The 17,185-nt window shown below is 47.4% G+C and overlaps 1 protein-coding gene across 1 annotated transcript; it reads right to left on the bottom strand.

Annotated features, from left to right (window-relative positions):
* Positions 1-15,126: 15,126 nt before the first annotated feature.
* Positions 15,127-16,068, bottom strand: Neurog1 (neurogenin 1). The gene has a single exon (XM_021179775.3). The coding sequence runs from the start codon at positions 15,859-15,861 to the stop codon at positions 15,127-15,129; it is 735 nt and encodes a 244-aa protein (XP_021035434.1). The 5' UTR covers positions 15,862-16,068.
* Between the last annotated feature and the right edge of the window lie 1,117 nt (positions 16,069-17,185).

Raw genomic sequence — 17,185 nt, 5'->3', positions numbered from 1 at the left:
GCCACAGGCAAACGTCCAGCCAGAAAGCCCCGCTTCCGGATGCAGACGGCGAACACCTCGGGCGTTGTTGCTAACTATGGATAATGACATTTGTTTTCCCTTTTATAATTTGTGTTCCAGTTTGAAATCAGGAGAAACCCTTCAATTGTGTACTCTAAGACCCAACACTACCCTGGTGCTATTCACAAAGCACGGTTGACATTTCTGACTTTCCCTGTCTTGTGCATAGTTAGTTTTTACACGGTTCTGATCAGTGTAGGTGAAGTTTTGCAGTCTTTCTCCCTGAGTTTGATTCCAGCACTAGGGACTTCTGTCGTTTTAATGGCTGCTCTTACTGGGTCCTGCTTCTCTGTGACGTCACCGTCTCTCCTCTGCCGAGCTGCTCCCTCGGGTTTATGGATTATAATTGTCTGTGATATATATATATATATATATATGTGTGTGTGTGTGTGTGTGTGTGTGTGTGTGTGTCTGATGTCTGTATATATAATTGTCTGAATATATGGACCATTTGTACCTTTGTTGTGAGGAGATCAATGTAGCCTAGCATGTACAAGGTCCTGGGTTCAAGCCCCAGTCTTGCAAAAAGGAAAAAAACAAGTTAACGATCCTGAAAATGAGCCAGCCACTGGTGGGTGTGAGCTTTAATCCCAGCACTTGGGAGGCAAAGAGGCAGGTGGATCTCTGTAGATTTCAGGCCAGTCTGGCCTACAGAACCAGTTTCAGGACATCCAGGTCTACACAGAGGAATCCTGTCTCAGGAAAAAAAAAAAAAGATCCTGAAAATGGCACAGAAATGGCAACTAAAAACCCCAGTCACTGAAGCTGGAGAGATGGCTCAGCAGTTAAGGGCACTGACTGCTCTTCCAGATGAACTGAGTTCAATTCCCAGCACCCACATGGCAGCTCAGAGCAGTCTGAGACTACAGTCCCACGTGCAGACAAAATACCAATACACATAAAATAAATTTTAAACAGTAAAACAAAACGGAACCCCAGTCACACAAATTTCTTAAGGAGGTTGACCCAAGTTTTCCGAGCGACATGAATGTGCTTTACCAAGGCCTGAAGAAGATGCAGACGATGCAAAGGCCATGAGTGCTCGAGAAGCCCAAGGTGGCTAAGCCCGAGCTCCCAATGGAGCCCAACCACAGACACAGCCGCCTAGCTCTTGCGACTCACCCCAAGCTCAGGAAGTCGCTTTGAAGCTACAAGGCCAAAGAGCATAGGTTCTGCCAACCAAAGGCCAGATTCAAACCAAAACTGAGGCTGCAGCTCCAGCTCAGGCTCCCGAAAAAGCCCACAGAAAAGGTGTGAGGAGAATGGATTCCTGCAAAAAATAAAACAAAATAAAATAAAATAAAATAGAGGCTACGCATAGCACTGCTGTTTGCAGTACTTTACCCTTCTTTACCCTTCTTTGAGCAGCCCCAGGCTCAACTCACACCTGCACAGGTTTCCTCCGTCCTTCCTCTGAGTTCTAGTGGGGGTCCACCCAGCATGTGGCATTGGTCTTGAGTGGCCCATAATCATGAGTGACTCCTACTTTTGTTCCAAGAATTTATTCCTATGGGAGCCCACACGGACTGGGCTCAGTTGAGTGTTGTAGGAAGGTCTCCAAGACACAAAATATTCTATAACGTGTAGAATATTGTTAAATACTCCTTAAGTTATTATTGTTGGCGAACAGCCGTATTTGAGGTGACTGTGTGGCTAAGCGGAAGCGCCTCGTGGCTCGCTCGGTGTCCCGCACCTGGCTGAGCACTTTCCACAGCTTGCCATCTTGGTGCGGTGGCAGGGGTGGGGGGTGGGGGGTGGGGTGGGTGAGGCCCTGCTCTGCATGGCTCACTAAATTTTTCCCGTGTCATCTGATGGCATCAGCTTCAAAGCATTCTAAGTGCCCTTGCCTATAGGCTCCCCGGGCACCACAACCTCTGTTTCTCTAGGCTCCACCTACTCGTCCACGTCATCCCTTGCTGCCCTTCAAACATGTCAGTCTTCAACCCTCCATATGTTGTCTTGACTACAACAATGTCTCTTCTTGTCTGTCTGGTGTCTAACTCCTTACCCTCAGGACATTTCATTAGCATATCTTGTTTTACCTTGGCAAAGAATTTCTTGTTTTTCTATTTGGCATTTTCTTACTCGCCTAGATTGTTGCTTGCTTACCAACGGTTGACGAGCCCTCTCCATCCTGTTTGTCTCTTCTGAATCCTAGGAGCTAGGTACAAGGTAGTTACTCAGTATTTTTTAATTGTTTTTGTTTTGTTTTGTTTTGTTTTGTTTTGTTTTTTACTAGATCATCTCTTCCACTCATCTGTTTTACAAGTATACCTGGGAAGTTCAGAAAATTGAAGTCGGGAGCATAGTAGGTTTTAATAAAAACACGTTAATATGACTGCCCTCCAGAGCAGTGGCTAGGCCAGGGAAACCAGACTCACTCTCATGGCTCTTTGCTTACATTTCCCACCCTTCTGTAAGCAGCAGTCACAGCCGCACTTGGGATTCCATGAGACGACTCTCTGAGGATGGTTGGCGCACACACACACACACACACACACACACACACACACACACACAGCACAGACTGGGAATGTTCACAGTGGGCATCTGCTCATTTTAGTCAGGGACCACTACTTAGTTTATCCTGCTAACAACTTTGGGTCTGAGACATTAACCCATTTGCTAAGCTAGCATATTAGTCCGGTACGGTCTCATATTAAAAGAAGACAGAGGACCCTTGGGTCAGAGAAGGTCGGTTAACATCCAGCAGTAGAGGCAGTCATTAAACTGGCATCTTTACAGGGATTCCCTAGGCCTGCTTTCCATAGTGGGACACAAAACTAATTAGATGCTACCTGCACACTCAGTGAGGTGCAGGGGATAGGCCCTGAGCTTAGGGGCTCTGATTCTATACCCATAGTCTACCTGTCCCTTGACAGAGCAAGGGACGGCATCTCTATCTTCTAAAGATGTTGGATATACAGATATTTTTGAAAAGATAATTCAGACCAAAGAGCATCAACGTTTGCCCAAGATGTGCACAAATGCTCGAGACCCATACCAGACCGTATCACACAGAACAACAAGTAAGCCCTAAATTTATCAAATGAATGAAACCAGCTGCTGAGGGTGGCAATTTATGGTTGGATGAGCCATGGTTTTCTGTCCTCTTGCTGGGGAGGGACTTGGCAAGAAAACACAAGTAATAAGTGCTTGTGCCCTTATGCCTGGATTTAAACCCTGCTCCCATCACTTAGCTTTGCAACGCTGGCTTTAGCTTCCTCATTCCTGACATAGAATGGGGGCTCTTGTGATGGCATAAGTCAACACGGTTTAAAATGCTTGGCTCAGTGCCTAATCCCGGCTAAGTATCCAAGGAGGTGCTAGCTCGTGGTTGTAGTCAATGGAATCGCCACTTGTGTAACTGAAATATCAGCAGTTTAATACTGTGCCCTTTTGGTGTTGCATTCACTATTGCTTGGTTACTGGTGATGATGTCAGAGTGGCTGTGCTGCGGAGGTGTGTGCTCTGGGTCAGAGGAGGCTAGCCCGAAGTGGCGAGAAAGTATCTGCAGGAAAGAAAATGGACTTAGAGGCAGATGCAGCTCTGAGTCCCACCTCTCCTCTCATTAACCCCATGACCCCGGGGTGATCCACTTAACCTCTACGCCCCTTGCCTCATCTGTGCCAAAGATACAATAATCCCTTCTACCTCGCTGGGCACGGTGAGGCTGATGTCACATGATGGATGTGAAACGGTTTTGCAAACAGGAAGGCACGTATACAAGTACTTATGCTCAGCCTGAAGAATCCCCGGAGGCAGCGAGGCATGAGGCTGGGCCTGAGCCAGCCTATCACTGGTATAATTTAATGTTCCTCTTCTGTCCTCCATAGCCAGTTTTACCTTTAAAGTGCAGCATTGGCCTCTACACTCAAATTGCTGCAGGAGCATCAAGTTTCACCAGTCAGGTTTCTGTCTGAGCAGTCCAACCTTCAGGCACTGAGGGACCATCTGGAGACCAAGGAGAGGCCATCTCATTACAAAGCATTCACAGTGGAGTCAGCCAATCACTAACATTTGTCAAGCTCTTACAATGAGCCACGCCTAGCTTTAGCTCTTTTAATGAATAACTTGTAATCGAAACCTTGACACACTCGATAACACAGGTGGGCACCATCATTATCTTCGATTTTTAGAAGAGGAGATTGTAGGCTTTTCAAAACCTACTTTAACTGTGGTTCTTAAACACTTCAACCTCCCTTCTAGCCCGCCACCCACCAGTGGTAATGGAAAAGAAAGGCTCATAGGATCTGTTTGTGGATCTGTTTAGAAATGGTTCTTTGGGGTGATGCCAATCTTCGTTGTCAGCAGTCCATTAGTCAAACCCCAAACACAATCAGCAGCAGGGGCTCAGTCCAGAACAAACCATAAGACTCCAGCAATCGGCACAAGTCAGGGAAGATCAAGGAAGAAAGCAAGGCAAAGCAGTGCAAGAGCGTTGTCCACTGTCTGGTGGGTTATATGTATGCACTTTCCAAACATGGCATGTCCTCTCAAGTGTCTGCTCCAGCAAAAGATCACATGTCCTTTCACAAGACAGCTTCCAGAAAATGCCATGTGCCTGTTCTCAACAAAATATCCTCTCATAAGACAGCTTCCAGAAAAACACCACATGACACAACTGAGTCTCCAACGAACCTAGAAATTTCCACTTAGGGAGACATTGTTGCAATGAAGTTAAAGAGTGGGAATGGACAGAACCAGTGGGAATTATGGTGCCCAGGCACCCGCAGTAGAAGCCAGTTACCCAGCAGGCATGATGACACACACTTTTAATCCCGGCATCCAACAGACAAAGGCAATTGGATCTCTATGAGTTCAAGGCCAGCAGGTCAACTAGGGCTACATAGTGAGTCCCTGCCTTAAGGAAGGAGAGGAGAGAAAAAAGGACAGTTACCCACCCTCAGTTTGCCTCAGATAGATAGATAGATAGATAGATAGATAGATAGATAGATAGATAGATAGATAGACAGACAGACAGACCCAAGAATCTCCTCTCTTATGGAAATGAAGTCCCTTCCATCCAAGTCAAGGACGTGCAGACTGTTGAAATGGCTCTGCCTTTCAGTAGCTGGTAGGACACCTGCTCAAACAGAATGGACAATCTCACCTCCTTTCCTCTAAAACAAAGGTAACCCTCTGTGGTGTGAAAGTAATGTTCTACCTGTTTGCTTTCCCTGTACATTTTGAGTCTGCACTTTCTTTAAGAAGGTCCGGCTTCCATCTTTTCTGGGGCTAAAGCTCGTGTATAGGAGATTTGCAGACAGGAAGGGAAGGCTCGGTGTTTATCATGGGGAGACACTGGTATAGCAGTTAAAAGGCTGAGGTTAATTTCTCATTAACACAACAGTCCTGAGGAGTCCAGTCTAATGACTCTTCTGTATGCAGTCACCCAGGGCAAGCCCCTGGGGTCTTATTATTGGATACAGCAGACATAATATTGCCAAACTGCTATAAATGTTACTGAATACAAATCCCCCACTTCTGCCCCTGTGTTAGGACTGAACACCTTAGCATTGACCTGGGCTTGTCGTCTGCATAGAAGAAGGTGGGCTGTTCTCAAGTTCAAGTGATGATTGTGGGAAAAGAAGAATATAGAGGCAGCCCCTGGCCACGTCTTATGTTGTAATATGGGTTTCAGTTTGTACCTTATGGAAACGAACATTAGGGAGCACAGTCATGTGAGAACTGGTGGATGGTGTAAGAGTCATCATATTTAAGGTCTGAAATGTTTCCACCCTGCCCCCTAGTTCATTGCCTGGGAATGACTGACCTGATTATTCTCCTGGGGTGTAGTGTTTGGTTAGTATTGTGCACATGCACTTAGCTTACTGTGTAAGTGTGTATTTAGTGTCCTGAAGCTGTCTTTTTCTAACCTAGCACAATGCTTGTGAGATGTGTTCATGTTCTTCTTGCATGTATCAATTGCCTTTCACTGAAAACAAACTATTAATTCTGTTGATGGACGCCTGAGCTCACATACCAGCATAAACAAAGAGCATGGGTAAAACTAACAGAAACGTTGCTGGGGCTGGAGAGGTGGTGCGGTGGTTAAGAGCACTGTCTATTCTTGCAGAGGACTTGAGTTCAGTTCCCAGTGCCTACATGGCGGCTCACAGCTGGAACTCTGGTTCCAGTGGGATTGATGCCCTCTTCTGGCCTCTGTGAGCACCGCACACACATAGTGTACAGACATACCTGTGGACACTCATTCTCATAGAAATAGGTATTTTTAATTGCCTCGTCTCTTCTTGCCTACTCTAAATGTTTCCTTTCTCTTTATTTCACTTCCTCCTCCTCCTCCTCCTCCTCCTCCTCCTCCTCCTCCTCCTCCTCCTCCTCCTCTCTCCCTCTCTGATCCAGTGCTTCATTCAAGGCTAAAAAGTCAAGATCCTAGTGCCTACTGAGAAAGGTATTCCTCCATTCTAATTTAATCACCTTGTAAACATTGACTCCCTGATTTGCTTAAGAAAACTCATGAATATGCAAATTATATAGATTTTCTCCTTTTCATGGCATGTCTTTTTTTTTTTTTTGGTTGTTTGGTTTTGGTTTGTTGTTTTTGTTTGTTTGTTTGTTTAGTTTTGTATTTGTTTGTTTGTTTCCATAGATTTTGTTGACAATTTTACAAACTTTCTATTGGGGACCCATGAAAATGGCCCAGTTATGTGGTAATGCTCACCTGCAAAGGATCCTGAGAAGGTAGTCCTGTCATGTGCCCATAAAAAAAAGAGAAAAAAACATCATAAATAAATAGCCAAAATGAAATCTAAAGGAATTATGGACACAGAGCCATTGAAAATCACTCTTAAGTAGTGAGGCCGACTGACCACATCCTTACTGATGGGGAGAAAGGCACAGACTTATTAAAGGCCCTGTGGGGGTTGTAGGATTATGAGGTCATTATTGTTGTTCAAGCCTGATGATATAGGGTGTGGGCTGAGAGTGTAGTCTAAGACATCTAATTTAGTCTAGGAGAAGCTAGATGGTTGTTTTTGCTTTGTTTTGTTTTTTGGTTGCTTTGGTATCTGGTTTGGAGTTTTTGTTTTGTTGTTTTGTTTTGTGCAGAGTATATTGTAGTTGATTTCTCTGAGTAGAATCTTCTACAGAGATTTAAGATGTGGCCAATCTTGCTTCTTGCATTGTCCCAGAAGCAACTCAGAGTAAAAACTTAAGCAAACAGTTCTCCTCTGGAGACTCAAGCTGGAGGGGTGGCCACTTTCTCAATGGCACCTTCCTTATTCTGAAAACAAACTCTGGAGAAGAAAATGCTCTCAAGGAAGAGGAGGGCAGAGTCCTGACCCGACACACCACTCAGACGTGCTCACGTTCAAGGGGGTCCCATGACCAAGGTGGAGGTCCTTTTTCTTTTTTTTTTTTTTTTTTTTTTTTTGAATTTTTCTATTTTTCATGTTCTTATTTAAAAAAAAAAACTTGTGATAACAACAGAATCTTTCTTCATAGGTTTTTGTAAGTTAAATGAAATAATACACATAAAATACATATTCTATTTATTTGGCCAAGCAGCCACATGAGCAATGAATGCTAATCTTCTGGGCAAGACTCCCAAAGCAGTGTTCTTAGCCTGGACACTTGGGAATCAGTTAGGTAACTTTATTTTTTTTTTTAATATTTTTATTACATATTTTCCTCAATTACATTTCCAATACTATCCCAAAAGTCCCCCATAGCGCCCCCCACTTCCCTACCCACCCATTCCCATTCTTTTGGCCCTGGTATTCCCCTATATTGGGGCATATAAAGTTTGCAAGTCCAATGGGCCTCTCTTTCCATTGATGGCCGACTAGGCCATCTTTCGATACATATGCAGCTAGAGACAAGAGCTCCAGGGTTCTGGTTAGTACATCATGTTGTTCCAACAATAGGGTTGCAGATCCCTTTAGCTCCTTGGTTACTTTCTCTAGCTTCTCCATTGGGAGCCCTGTGATACATCCAATAGCTGACTGTGAACATCCACTCCTGTGTTTGCTAGGCCCCGGCATCGTCTCACAAGAGACAGCTATATTTGGGTCCTTTCAGCAAGATCTTACTAGTGTATGCAATGGTGTCAGCGTTTAGAAGCTGATTATGGGACGGATCCCTGGATACAGCAGTCTTTAAATGGTCCATCCTTTCATCACAGCTACGAACTTTGTCTCTGTAACTCCTTCCCTGGGTGTTTTGTTCCCGTCCTTTTTCACTAGAATAAAATACTTAGAAGTGATGGTGGATAGCATATTATACTATTATCGACAGTGTACAGTGTAAAAGGCAAAAGTGAAGCCTCATGGCTTCCAAACGGCACCTCTGATTGTATAGACGGTCATTGCGATGTTTCGACTTCAGTGTGGCTGGTCTCGCTGTGTGAGTCTCTTTATTTGCAAGTTCTTTATAATGAAAAGAAATACTGAATGGTAGGGTGGCTCAGAAGATGAAGAGGCTTGCTGGCAAGCCTGGCAGCCTGAGTTTAATCCCTGAGCTCTGAATAGTGGAAGGAGAGAACTGAATCTCACAGGTTAACTTGCACACTTGCACTAATGTGCTCCCTCACGTGTGTCATATCCCTCCCTTCAATAAATAGGATGCAATAGAAATACTGGGGCTGGAGAGATGGCTCAGTAGTTAAGAACACTGACTGTTCTTCCAGAGGTCCTGAGTTCAATTCCCAGCAACCACATGGTGGCTTACAATCATCTGTAATAGGATCCAGCGCCCTCTTCTGGTGTGTCTGAAGACAGCTACAATGTACCCATATACATTAAATAATGTTTCAATGTTTCAAATGTTTCAAGTTTCTTCCTCTTGATACCTCTCTATGCACCATCTTAGCTACCTTCTTATCTTCTCTTTGGAGTGAGAAAATATCTTGCAAAAGAGAGTTAAGGACTTATTCTGACTTATAGCACCAGAGAGAGAGAGAGAGTCAATTATGTAGGAAAGACATGCTGCTAGGAGCAAAAGATTGACTGGTCATATTGCATTTGCACACTCAGAGAGCAGTGATAAATGACCAATCTCAGTTTACTTTCTCTTTTTATACAGTTCATGTTCTCAGCCTAGGGAATGGTGCCACCCACAGTGGGCAGGTCTCCCAAGCTCAGTTAACCTAATCAAGATAATGCCCCATAGACCTTTTCAGAGGCCACATAATCCTTCACAGGTATGCCTGGAGACTTGTCATCTGAGTGATTCTAGATTCTATCAAGTTTGCATCAACAATCACACCAACCTTTATGAGATAAACTAAAACCAGATCTAAAACACAGAAAACCCCAAATTTTATGAGAAGAAAAGGATGATCCATCAAAGAGGAAACCATGGTAACATAGAGGGAATTAACAAATCTAAATATTAATAGCATCTACAAAGCTCATATACTGGGTGTCTTTAGGTATTCTAATTATATTATTAGTTTCATGGCTCTAGGAAGCATGGTATTGAGGGCTGACAGTGCAGTAAGTTAGAATGTGTGAGTGTCAAATTTGAGTTGATAAACGAACAATGTGAACTGCCTCTTGTGTTTTGATTATGTCTTAATGATTTGAGACCACCTTGGCAAATTTTTGATACATATTGAACCTCATTTTCAAGGCTTGAAAAAAAAAGTAAATTTCTCCTTCACTCTCATCTTCTTTTTTTTTTTTTTTTTTGAGTCAAGGAAGGCTTCATATAGCATGAGCCAGCGCCAGCCTTGATCTCCTGATCCTCTTGCCTCTACCTTCCCGATCCTGGGACTAGAGCATTGTGTGCATACAACACCATGCACCATGCTGGTGAAGACACATTTTTCAATAACACAGGGGCATCATTTGAATGACCCAGTGGTCCATTGGTAGTGACATCTGATTTTTGTTAGAGAAGATAAGATAGGCTGGGCCAACTGAAATCCCTACACCCTGCCTTTAGTGTAACCTAGCACATACCCAGGTCACATGAGCCCAGCAATCAGCAAGAAGGTTGAGTGCCTGAGCAGTGTTTATCTCAAGCAATCTCCAAGAGGTAACAGCTTCTCAGCCAAGGTGCATCGTGACCATAGTGCTGGTCTGTGGTCATTGAAGCTGATTGGTCTTCCAGGTTAAACTTCTTACCATCAGACAACATTGTTGGCATTAACACTGGAGCCCTTGTCCCTTAGTTAGCTGAGATCAAAGTCACCCTAGGCATTTATAAAAGACGCCTGAGTCTCAGTGAGAGCTGGGTCACTTTCCCCCCAGTTGCTTAGGCTGATCTTCCACTGATGCTCCTGCAGAGTGACACCCCAGGTCTTTGCTGAAGGACTAATTCTCAAGTCTTCTATGGGCGATTTCTCTTCTCCCTCAGCTGGAGGAATGAAGGAGTTCTTTTGCTCACTCAGCTCAAAGTTCTGCACAGCAGCTGTGGCCCTGTCTCTAGCTATGACTGACCTTACCCCTGGGCATAATAGAAACTGCATTATGAGCTGCTTGGTTTGTTGAGAGTGGATCGTGGAATACAAGAGGGTTCCCTTTCTTCAGACTCAAGCATCCTCCAAAACTCTCTTTCCTGGGCTCAGGCTGCTCCAGACCCGTTTGTGGTGAGGAGAAGGGGGGAACAACTAAGGGTATTAAAAGCAGGAACCCTTAAGAACAGCTGGATGCTAAACTGTGACCAACAGAAGTTACTATTGTTCATCCCAGGGTATGAAGATGCCTGCTGTGGGAGTGGAAAGATAAAGGCTCATCATGAAAAGATGTTTCTGCCTGGAACTCTCCTGGTTAGCATCTTACCAAGATAGCATCAGCGGGTTCCCATCATCTCAGAGAGCTTCTGTAAGCACCCTGTTTGATGATGTTTGAGATCTGCCTGCTGCATCTCTCTAGCTGATTCTTCTCATTTATTCTTCTGCCTTTACTGGCTTTATAGGTACTTGATAAACTCACTCATTAGAAACTAAAAGAGTGGTAGATCATTCTCTGTGTGGGTCTCGAAGGATTAGTGACTGGCTCGAAATGGCTTGTGGGTGGCCCCACTGCTCGAGATGGCAACGATTGGCTACATTTGGTCTTTATCCCTTTAAGAACACAGGAATGCTGGGATTCAGATCACAGCTACACAACTATCAGCTCTGTGGTCTTGGCAAGTTGTTAGCTTGGCTTCACTTCCTCCCTCTGCGGGTAGTTTCTTTTTCTTTTCTCATTTTCTTTTTTCTTCTGAAACAGGGTCTCTCTGTAGAACCCTGGCTGTCCTGGAACTCCTTACGTAGTCCAGGCTGACTTTGAACTCACAGAGATCCACCTGCCTCTGCCTCCCAATTGCTGGGATTAAAGGTGTATGCTACCATACCTGGCTCATAATGATACTGCAACCTCATCAGCTACAAGAATGAATTAAATAAGCTAACATGTGTGTAATGTACCTGGAGCAGGATGCTGAACCTGGAGGGACTCTGCCTAAACATTACCTACCATGGCAGTGATGCTGGTGTTGAAAGTGTGGCTGGTGTTATCTTAGGCTTTGCCCATGTCCTCACAAGGCTCCTCCCTCACCCGAAATGTGATGTCTCTCAGGCATTTGTCTTAGCTTTATCCCAGACAATGCTTGGATTCTTTCTGGCATAATCTAGCCTCTATTTTGTGGGCAACTGCAGCCCAGGTTTGTGTCTTGTCTTTGGGAGCTACAATGGGCAGTTTCTGGGCAAGTTAAGCTTTCTTCAGCATTCGGAATTGTTTAGGGGTGTGAAGTTCATGTCCTCCCTAGTTCTCAATTCAAATCTGCCAGGTCATCTTTGGCCTCTCTTCAAGTGCTCCAACAAATCCTGGAGTTTCTGTCTTCAAAATGTATCTGGTTTGGGCTGTCTTCACCATGTCCACCATCTGTCTCCCAGGAACAACTCCTAAGTGCTCACTCAGTTTAGTCTCAGATTTTGCCCCAGCTCCTCCAACTCTGCCTCCTGCCCCACATTCCTGCCTTTACATCTCCCCTTTGACCTCAACCTTCCAAATCCTCATAGCCCTAGATAGGAACTCTCAAGCCCCAGAATCCATTTCCAAGATTCAGCAGGACCTGGATCTTCCTGTCCCCCTCTTTTTCCTCATCCATCTTGTGCCCCTGCTATAGCCATGCCAACCTGAGCCCACCACTCACCGTGAAGCCATGACACCCACTCTCCATGCCTCTCTGTCCCTACTAGAACGTGCAGGCTCCTTTTGAGCTAGGACTTTGCCTTGCTTATCCCACTGCTTTGAATATAGCAGGGGCTTGAACAAGAGTCAATAAAGAAACAAGAGAAGAAGTAAAAATCTCCATTTTACTCCTTTATCCTAATCTCCTCCCCCTCCACCATGTACCCCCTATTCCCAAATGGCTGGGGAGTTGTGTATAGAAATGTCTTGCCAGGACAAAGACACAGAGACCGGGGAGACGTTGAGGTTTCTTTGAGCATGCGGACTTCTCAGTGACGGACAGTGACTGAGGGTGGCCAAATTTGGCTGTCAGCAAGAATTTGTATTCTCCTAACTGGCTAAAATATTTTAGTGTCTCTCCCCCTCTCCCCAAGATGTGAGGCTCTGCTGTAGCAATCAATAGACCCCTGAACAGGAGGCACACATTTTAAATCATTTCCTTCTTTTTTATTGTTTGGGAGCTTCCCTAGCTGTACTTACAGAGGTGTGTGCTTTCTAGGAAGAGTTATAGAAACTGTCCTGGGTACAGATGGTAAGGATGTCTTTAAAGGGTTTTCTTTATGGAAGGGGGCTCTGGGTGTTACACCTTGGAGTTCTGAGCACTCAAACTGAGAAGATGGGGCGCTGTTCTGGTATCTCGGGAAGGATGACTTCCTGTTTTCAATGCTGGAGGCAGCAAAGTACCATCCTTCTGCTTCTCCCAAGGACCAGAGAGGGTGATAAACCCAATCTGTTGTTCTCTTCTCCTGTCCTAAGCACACACATTTACTTCATGGCTGAAGAGTCTCCCTAAGGGACTATACTTCTTGTTCCTGAGAAGAGCTGAGTCACTTCCCAGCATCCTCTCCTCGGGAGAGCCCAACACCCAGTGCAGGCTATGTCAGTTTGCTCCAGGAAGCTAAAAGCTGGTGGTTAGACGTGAGGGGAGGTCATCCAGCAGGCCCTAGGCTGGGCCATCAGAGAGACAGCTTCTAAGAGGAACTTCTGACTCTGCTCTTAGGCTCTGCAACCTCTCAGACTTCTTAAGAGTACTCATCCCCTGCTCCAGGGCAATTAGAGAAGGTATCCGATTTTCCAAAACCTTCTGGAAGGTAGCCTTCTTATCTGACACAGGGCATCTTGCCTGTGGCAGGGCTTAGCATTGCTGGCTGGGGCATATGAATTTGTGGATCCCAGCCACCAGGACCAAATGTCAGAAGGCAAAGGGCTTCTGTCAGAGGCATTGCCTGGAAAAATAATCCTACAAGCCCCCTTCCCATGAAAAATAGCTGCCTCATTACAAAGGGCAGCCCAGTGTATGAAGTAGGGGGATGCTGTCCTACTATGGGGCAACTTGTGAGACCAGAAGAAGTGACAGGGCTTCCTGTAATCTTCCCCATTCTGAATGTAAAGGAAAAGTTACTCCTGGCCGGCTAGTGCTATTAGCCAATTGTCAGACTACCGACAAGCACTGCAGCCAGAAAAAAAAAGTCCCCATTGGGATTTCTCTAGGAACAAATGAAAGCCCCTGAGAACTAGCTGAGCAAAGCCCTTCTCTGTGGGACCCCCCTCCCCCACACTTGGAGTTGCAGCCAGTAGAAACGCCCATGTGTGGAGGACTATGCCACCCTAACCCGAAGTTTTAAGGCAGCTGTTGATCCCACGTGGGGACAATGAAGCCAACTCCTCACAGCTAGGAGGACCTCAGCCTTCATGGACAATACTTTAAAGGCGTTGTTTACAAATCAATTTCCTCTTCTAAATAGGCAGCTCCAAGAGTAGACCCTTCTGCTTGCCCAGACTAAGCCCACCTGTCCCTGGGGCTTCCTAGCCAGTGGCCACACTGTATTGATCTTTTTAATCCCCTCCCTTTGAAATACAGAGCCAGCTGATGTGGAGTTCCTCAAAAGACTCCAGGCCCCTACCTCTACAGGTAGCTGCGGATCGGGGCTAATTCCCCATTAGAAAGTCTTAATTGGCTTATGGGGTGCCTGAAAGTTCTCTCTTGTGTTTACAAGGCAGAAGGAATCGATGGCTCAAAGTGCCTTAATCTGTCTCCCTCGTTCTTGGCGATAGTCAGGTGCGTTTTATTTTTAAGTTGTTTTTGAAACAGGATTGGAGGTTTGGAGATGGTGGGATAATATTTCACTTTACAGGTGGAGCTGACAAGGGGACGAGGGAAAGCCCCAGAGACACTGCTACTAGGCAAGGAAGCTGGTGACTACTTTATTTTTTCTTAATTTTTTTATTTACACGAAGCATCTGCAGTACAAAAATGTAAACTTTGATAGCTCATAATAATAGAATAAATTCTTTATGTACAAAAATACATTTTCATATGAATGAAGCATCCTGAATAAATTAAAGTACCCTCCAGTCCGGTGCCTGAATAGCTACACTAGCACTCAGGTTCTTCCTGGAGCAAGCCCACAGTGGCGGGGGTCGGGATCCATAATGCATGAAGCCCACTCCTTGTGGCTCCTTTTTAAGCCTTGCCATTGTATTGTCAGCCGGCTCAAACCGAATTTTCATGCTCGTTTTTCTTCATTAGAGTTCTACAAATTGTAAAATTGACTTTTCACCTCGTCTTCAGGGGCTCATCTGTCCCTTTTCCAAATCACACTGAAGTGGTGGCTGGGGTCAGTTCTGAGCCAGTCACAAAGAAGGTTTTGTGAAGTTCAGAAAGTGCAACAAAAACGAAAGGCCATCTGGGGGCGGGCGGGGGGTGGGGGCGTGCTGGGGGTGGAGAAACAGACCGAGGGGCAGCTTCAGCGAGGGTGCAGCAACCTAACAAGTGGTCAGGTATTCCCCCTCCCCCCACCCTTTAAAGCTCCCAGCATTCACTTGGGGGTAAGGGTGGCCCCCGAGGCTTCAGCCAGTTCCCCATCTATTATTGCTCTTAGACTGGGGGAGGAAGAAAGTATTGATGTTGCCTTACAAAGGCCTAGTGGTACGGGATGAAACAGGGCGTCGTGTGGAGCAGGTCTTTGGGCAGGCCAGGAAAGGAGAAAAGGGGATCACCCGGGCCATAGGTGAAGTCTTCTGAAGCTGAGGGACTACTGGGGTTAGAGAGTGGTGATGCCACGGTGGCGCAGGGGGAGGCAGCGGCCCCGGAGCCCCAGGACTCAGTGTCGCTGGCCGGGCTCGGGGGCCCGGGCAGACAGGGGACACACTGCGGAGGCAGGAGGCGCTCCCGGGCACTGCTCCCGGGGAGCCCTTGATCTGCCAGGCGCAGTGTCTCAGCCAGGGCCCAGATGTAGTTGTAGGCGAAGCGCAGCGTCTCAATCTTGGTGAGCTTGGTGTCGTCCGGGAACGAGGGCAGCACGCTGCGCAGAGCGTCCAGCGCAGCGTTGAGGTTGTGCATGCGGTTGCGCTCGCGATCGTTGGCTTTGACTCGACGACTCCTCCGCAGGGAGTGCAGCAGAGCCTCGGACCGCACCCGAGCGCGACCTCGCCGCCTTCGCCGCTCCTGCTCTTCGTCCTGGGCACCGGGAACATTCGATGCCCCGGAGAGGGCGGGCGCGCTCCTCCGGGCTGGCATGGACAGCCCCGAGGTGGAGGCTAGGGGCTGGAGCCTGGCACAGTCCTCCTCGTCGGTGAGGAAGCTGGACAGGTCGCTGCTGCTGTTGCTGCTGGAGCAGTCGAGATCAGAGATGCAGGTCTCCAAAGGGGCAGGCATCGTTGCAGTGTGCAGGACCGACAGACGGACAGGAGGTTTGGAGGTCGGCCTTCGAAGCGCACTTACTGTCCGTACGACCCGGGGCTAGCCTGTGCCTGCTGCAGGCGCGAGGGCCCGGGAAGATCGCAGGGGCTCAGGGAGGGAATGGGCTTAGCCCTCCTCGCCTCGCCTGCAGGGGCCACGCGCCGGGCTGGTCTCCCGAGTGATGTCGCCTGCGATCAGATCAGCTCCTGTGAGCACCGAGTGTGGCACACGACCGGCCTCAGGACCCCTTAAGTACGGCGCGCAACAATGGGCGCCCCCTCCCTGGCCACCTCCGCCCCCGAGGCGGCGCGGGTGAATGGCTAGAGGCGGCAGGTCAGCCCCGTGCGGCGCCTGCTATTTGCATAATTTATGCTCGCGGGAGGCCGCCCCCGCCCAGCCCCCCTCCTGGAGCGTGCCCGTAATTACCGCCGGCCAATCGGTGGCCTGGCCTGCTCCGGGAGCCAGATCAAGCGAGGGAGGCCAGGGCGTCTCCGGCCGGGAAACCCGGGCGAAGGCGGGGGCCGGGGGCGATTAGCGGCGGGCCGAGGCACACTCCTCCCAGGGGCGCGCGGGTGCCCCTCGCTGTGGTGGATGGGAAGGAGGAGCCCTGGCAGAAAGTGTGAGCTGCGTGGCGGGTGAAGGAGAACTCGGGCTGAGGCTGGAGGCTGGGTTCGCATCCCTTTGCTTTATTTAGATGAAGGTGGACACAAGTGTAGCTCTGGGTGAAGATGTTAGATCGTACTTGTAGGTCCCGGGCAGGGCGCTATTGCGGTGAGCAACGTCCTCCGATTGACCATTCGCATCTAAACAGACAGGACCAGTAAACAGTTACAAGTCTTGAGGAGGATAAATGTCCCTGCTCCGCCAAGGTTAATGAAGAAGACAGCAAGAGAAAGATCTAAAGATCCAATGAGTTCCCAGACTGAGCTGGGGCTTGACCCCACTCTGCCCCTGCCCGCGTACCCTTCCTCAAAGACTCACGAGGTAATAGGGGGTGTGCCGACCCCCTCTTCTCCTGAAACCTTGCTCTCTCCATTTCCAAGCATCCTCTTGTGCCGCACGTTTTGGAATGGTGCCAGCCTCAGGGGCCCACCCCAGTGCCAGCTGGCTAAGGGACTTAGCTTCTGGCCAGGAGAGAGATGTCCCACAGAAGGCAGCAAGCACACAGTGGAATTTCGTCCCCACCCCTTCTGCCAATTTGCCTATAAACTTGCCTAGTCCAGAGAAATGTCCTCATTCTGTGGGTCGAGTCATTTTCCTGTTTGCCGGACAGCAATAGAGGCTCAGGCAGCCTCTCAAA

Source organism: Mus caroli, unplaced genomic scaffold (assembly GCF_978045245.1).
Source record: "Mus caroli unplaced genomic scaffold, Mus_caroli_1 scaffold_15, whole genome shotgun sequence".
Taxonomy (NCBI): Eukaryota; Metazoa; Chordata; class Mammalia; order Rodentia; family Muridae; genus Mus; species Mus caroli.
Note: the sequence above shows the minus strand (reverse complement) of the source record. Positions and strands in the feature narration are given on the sequence as shown.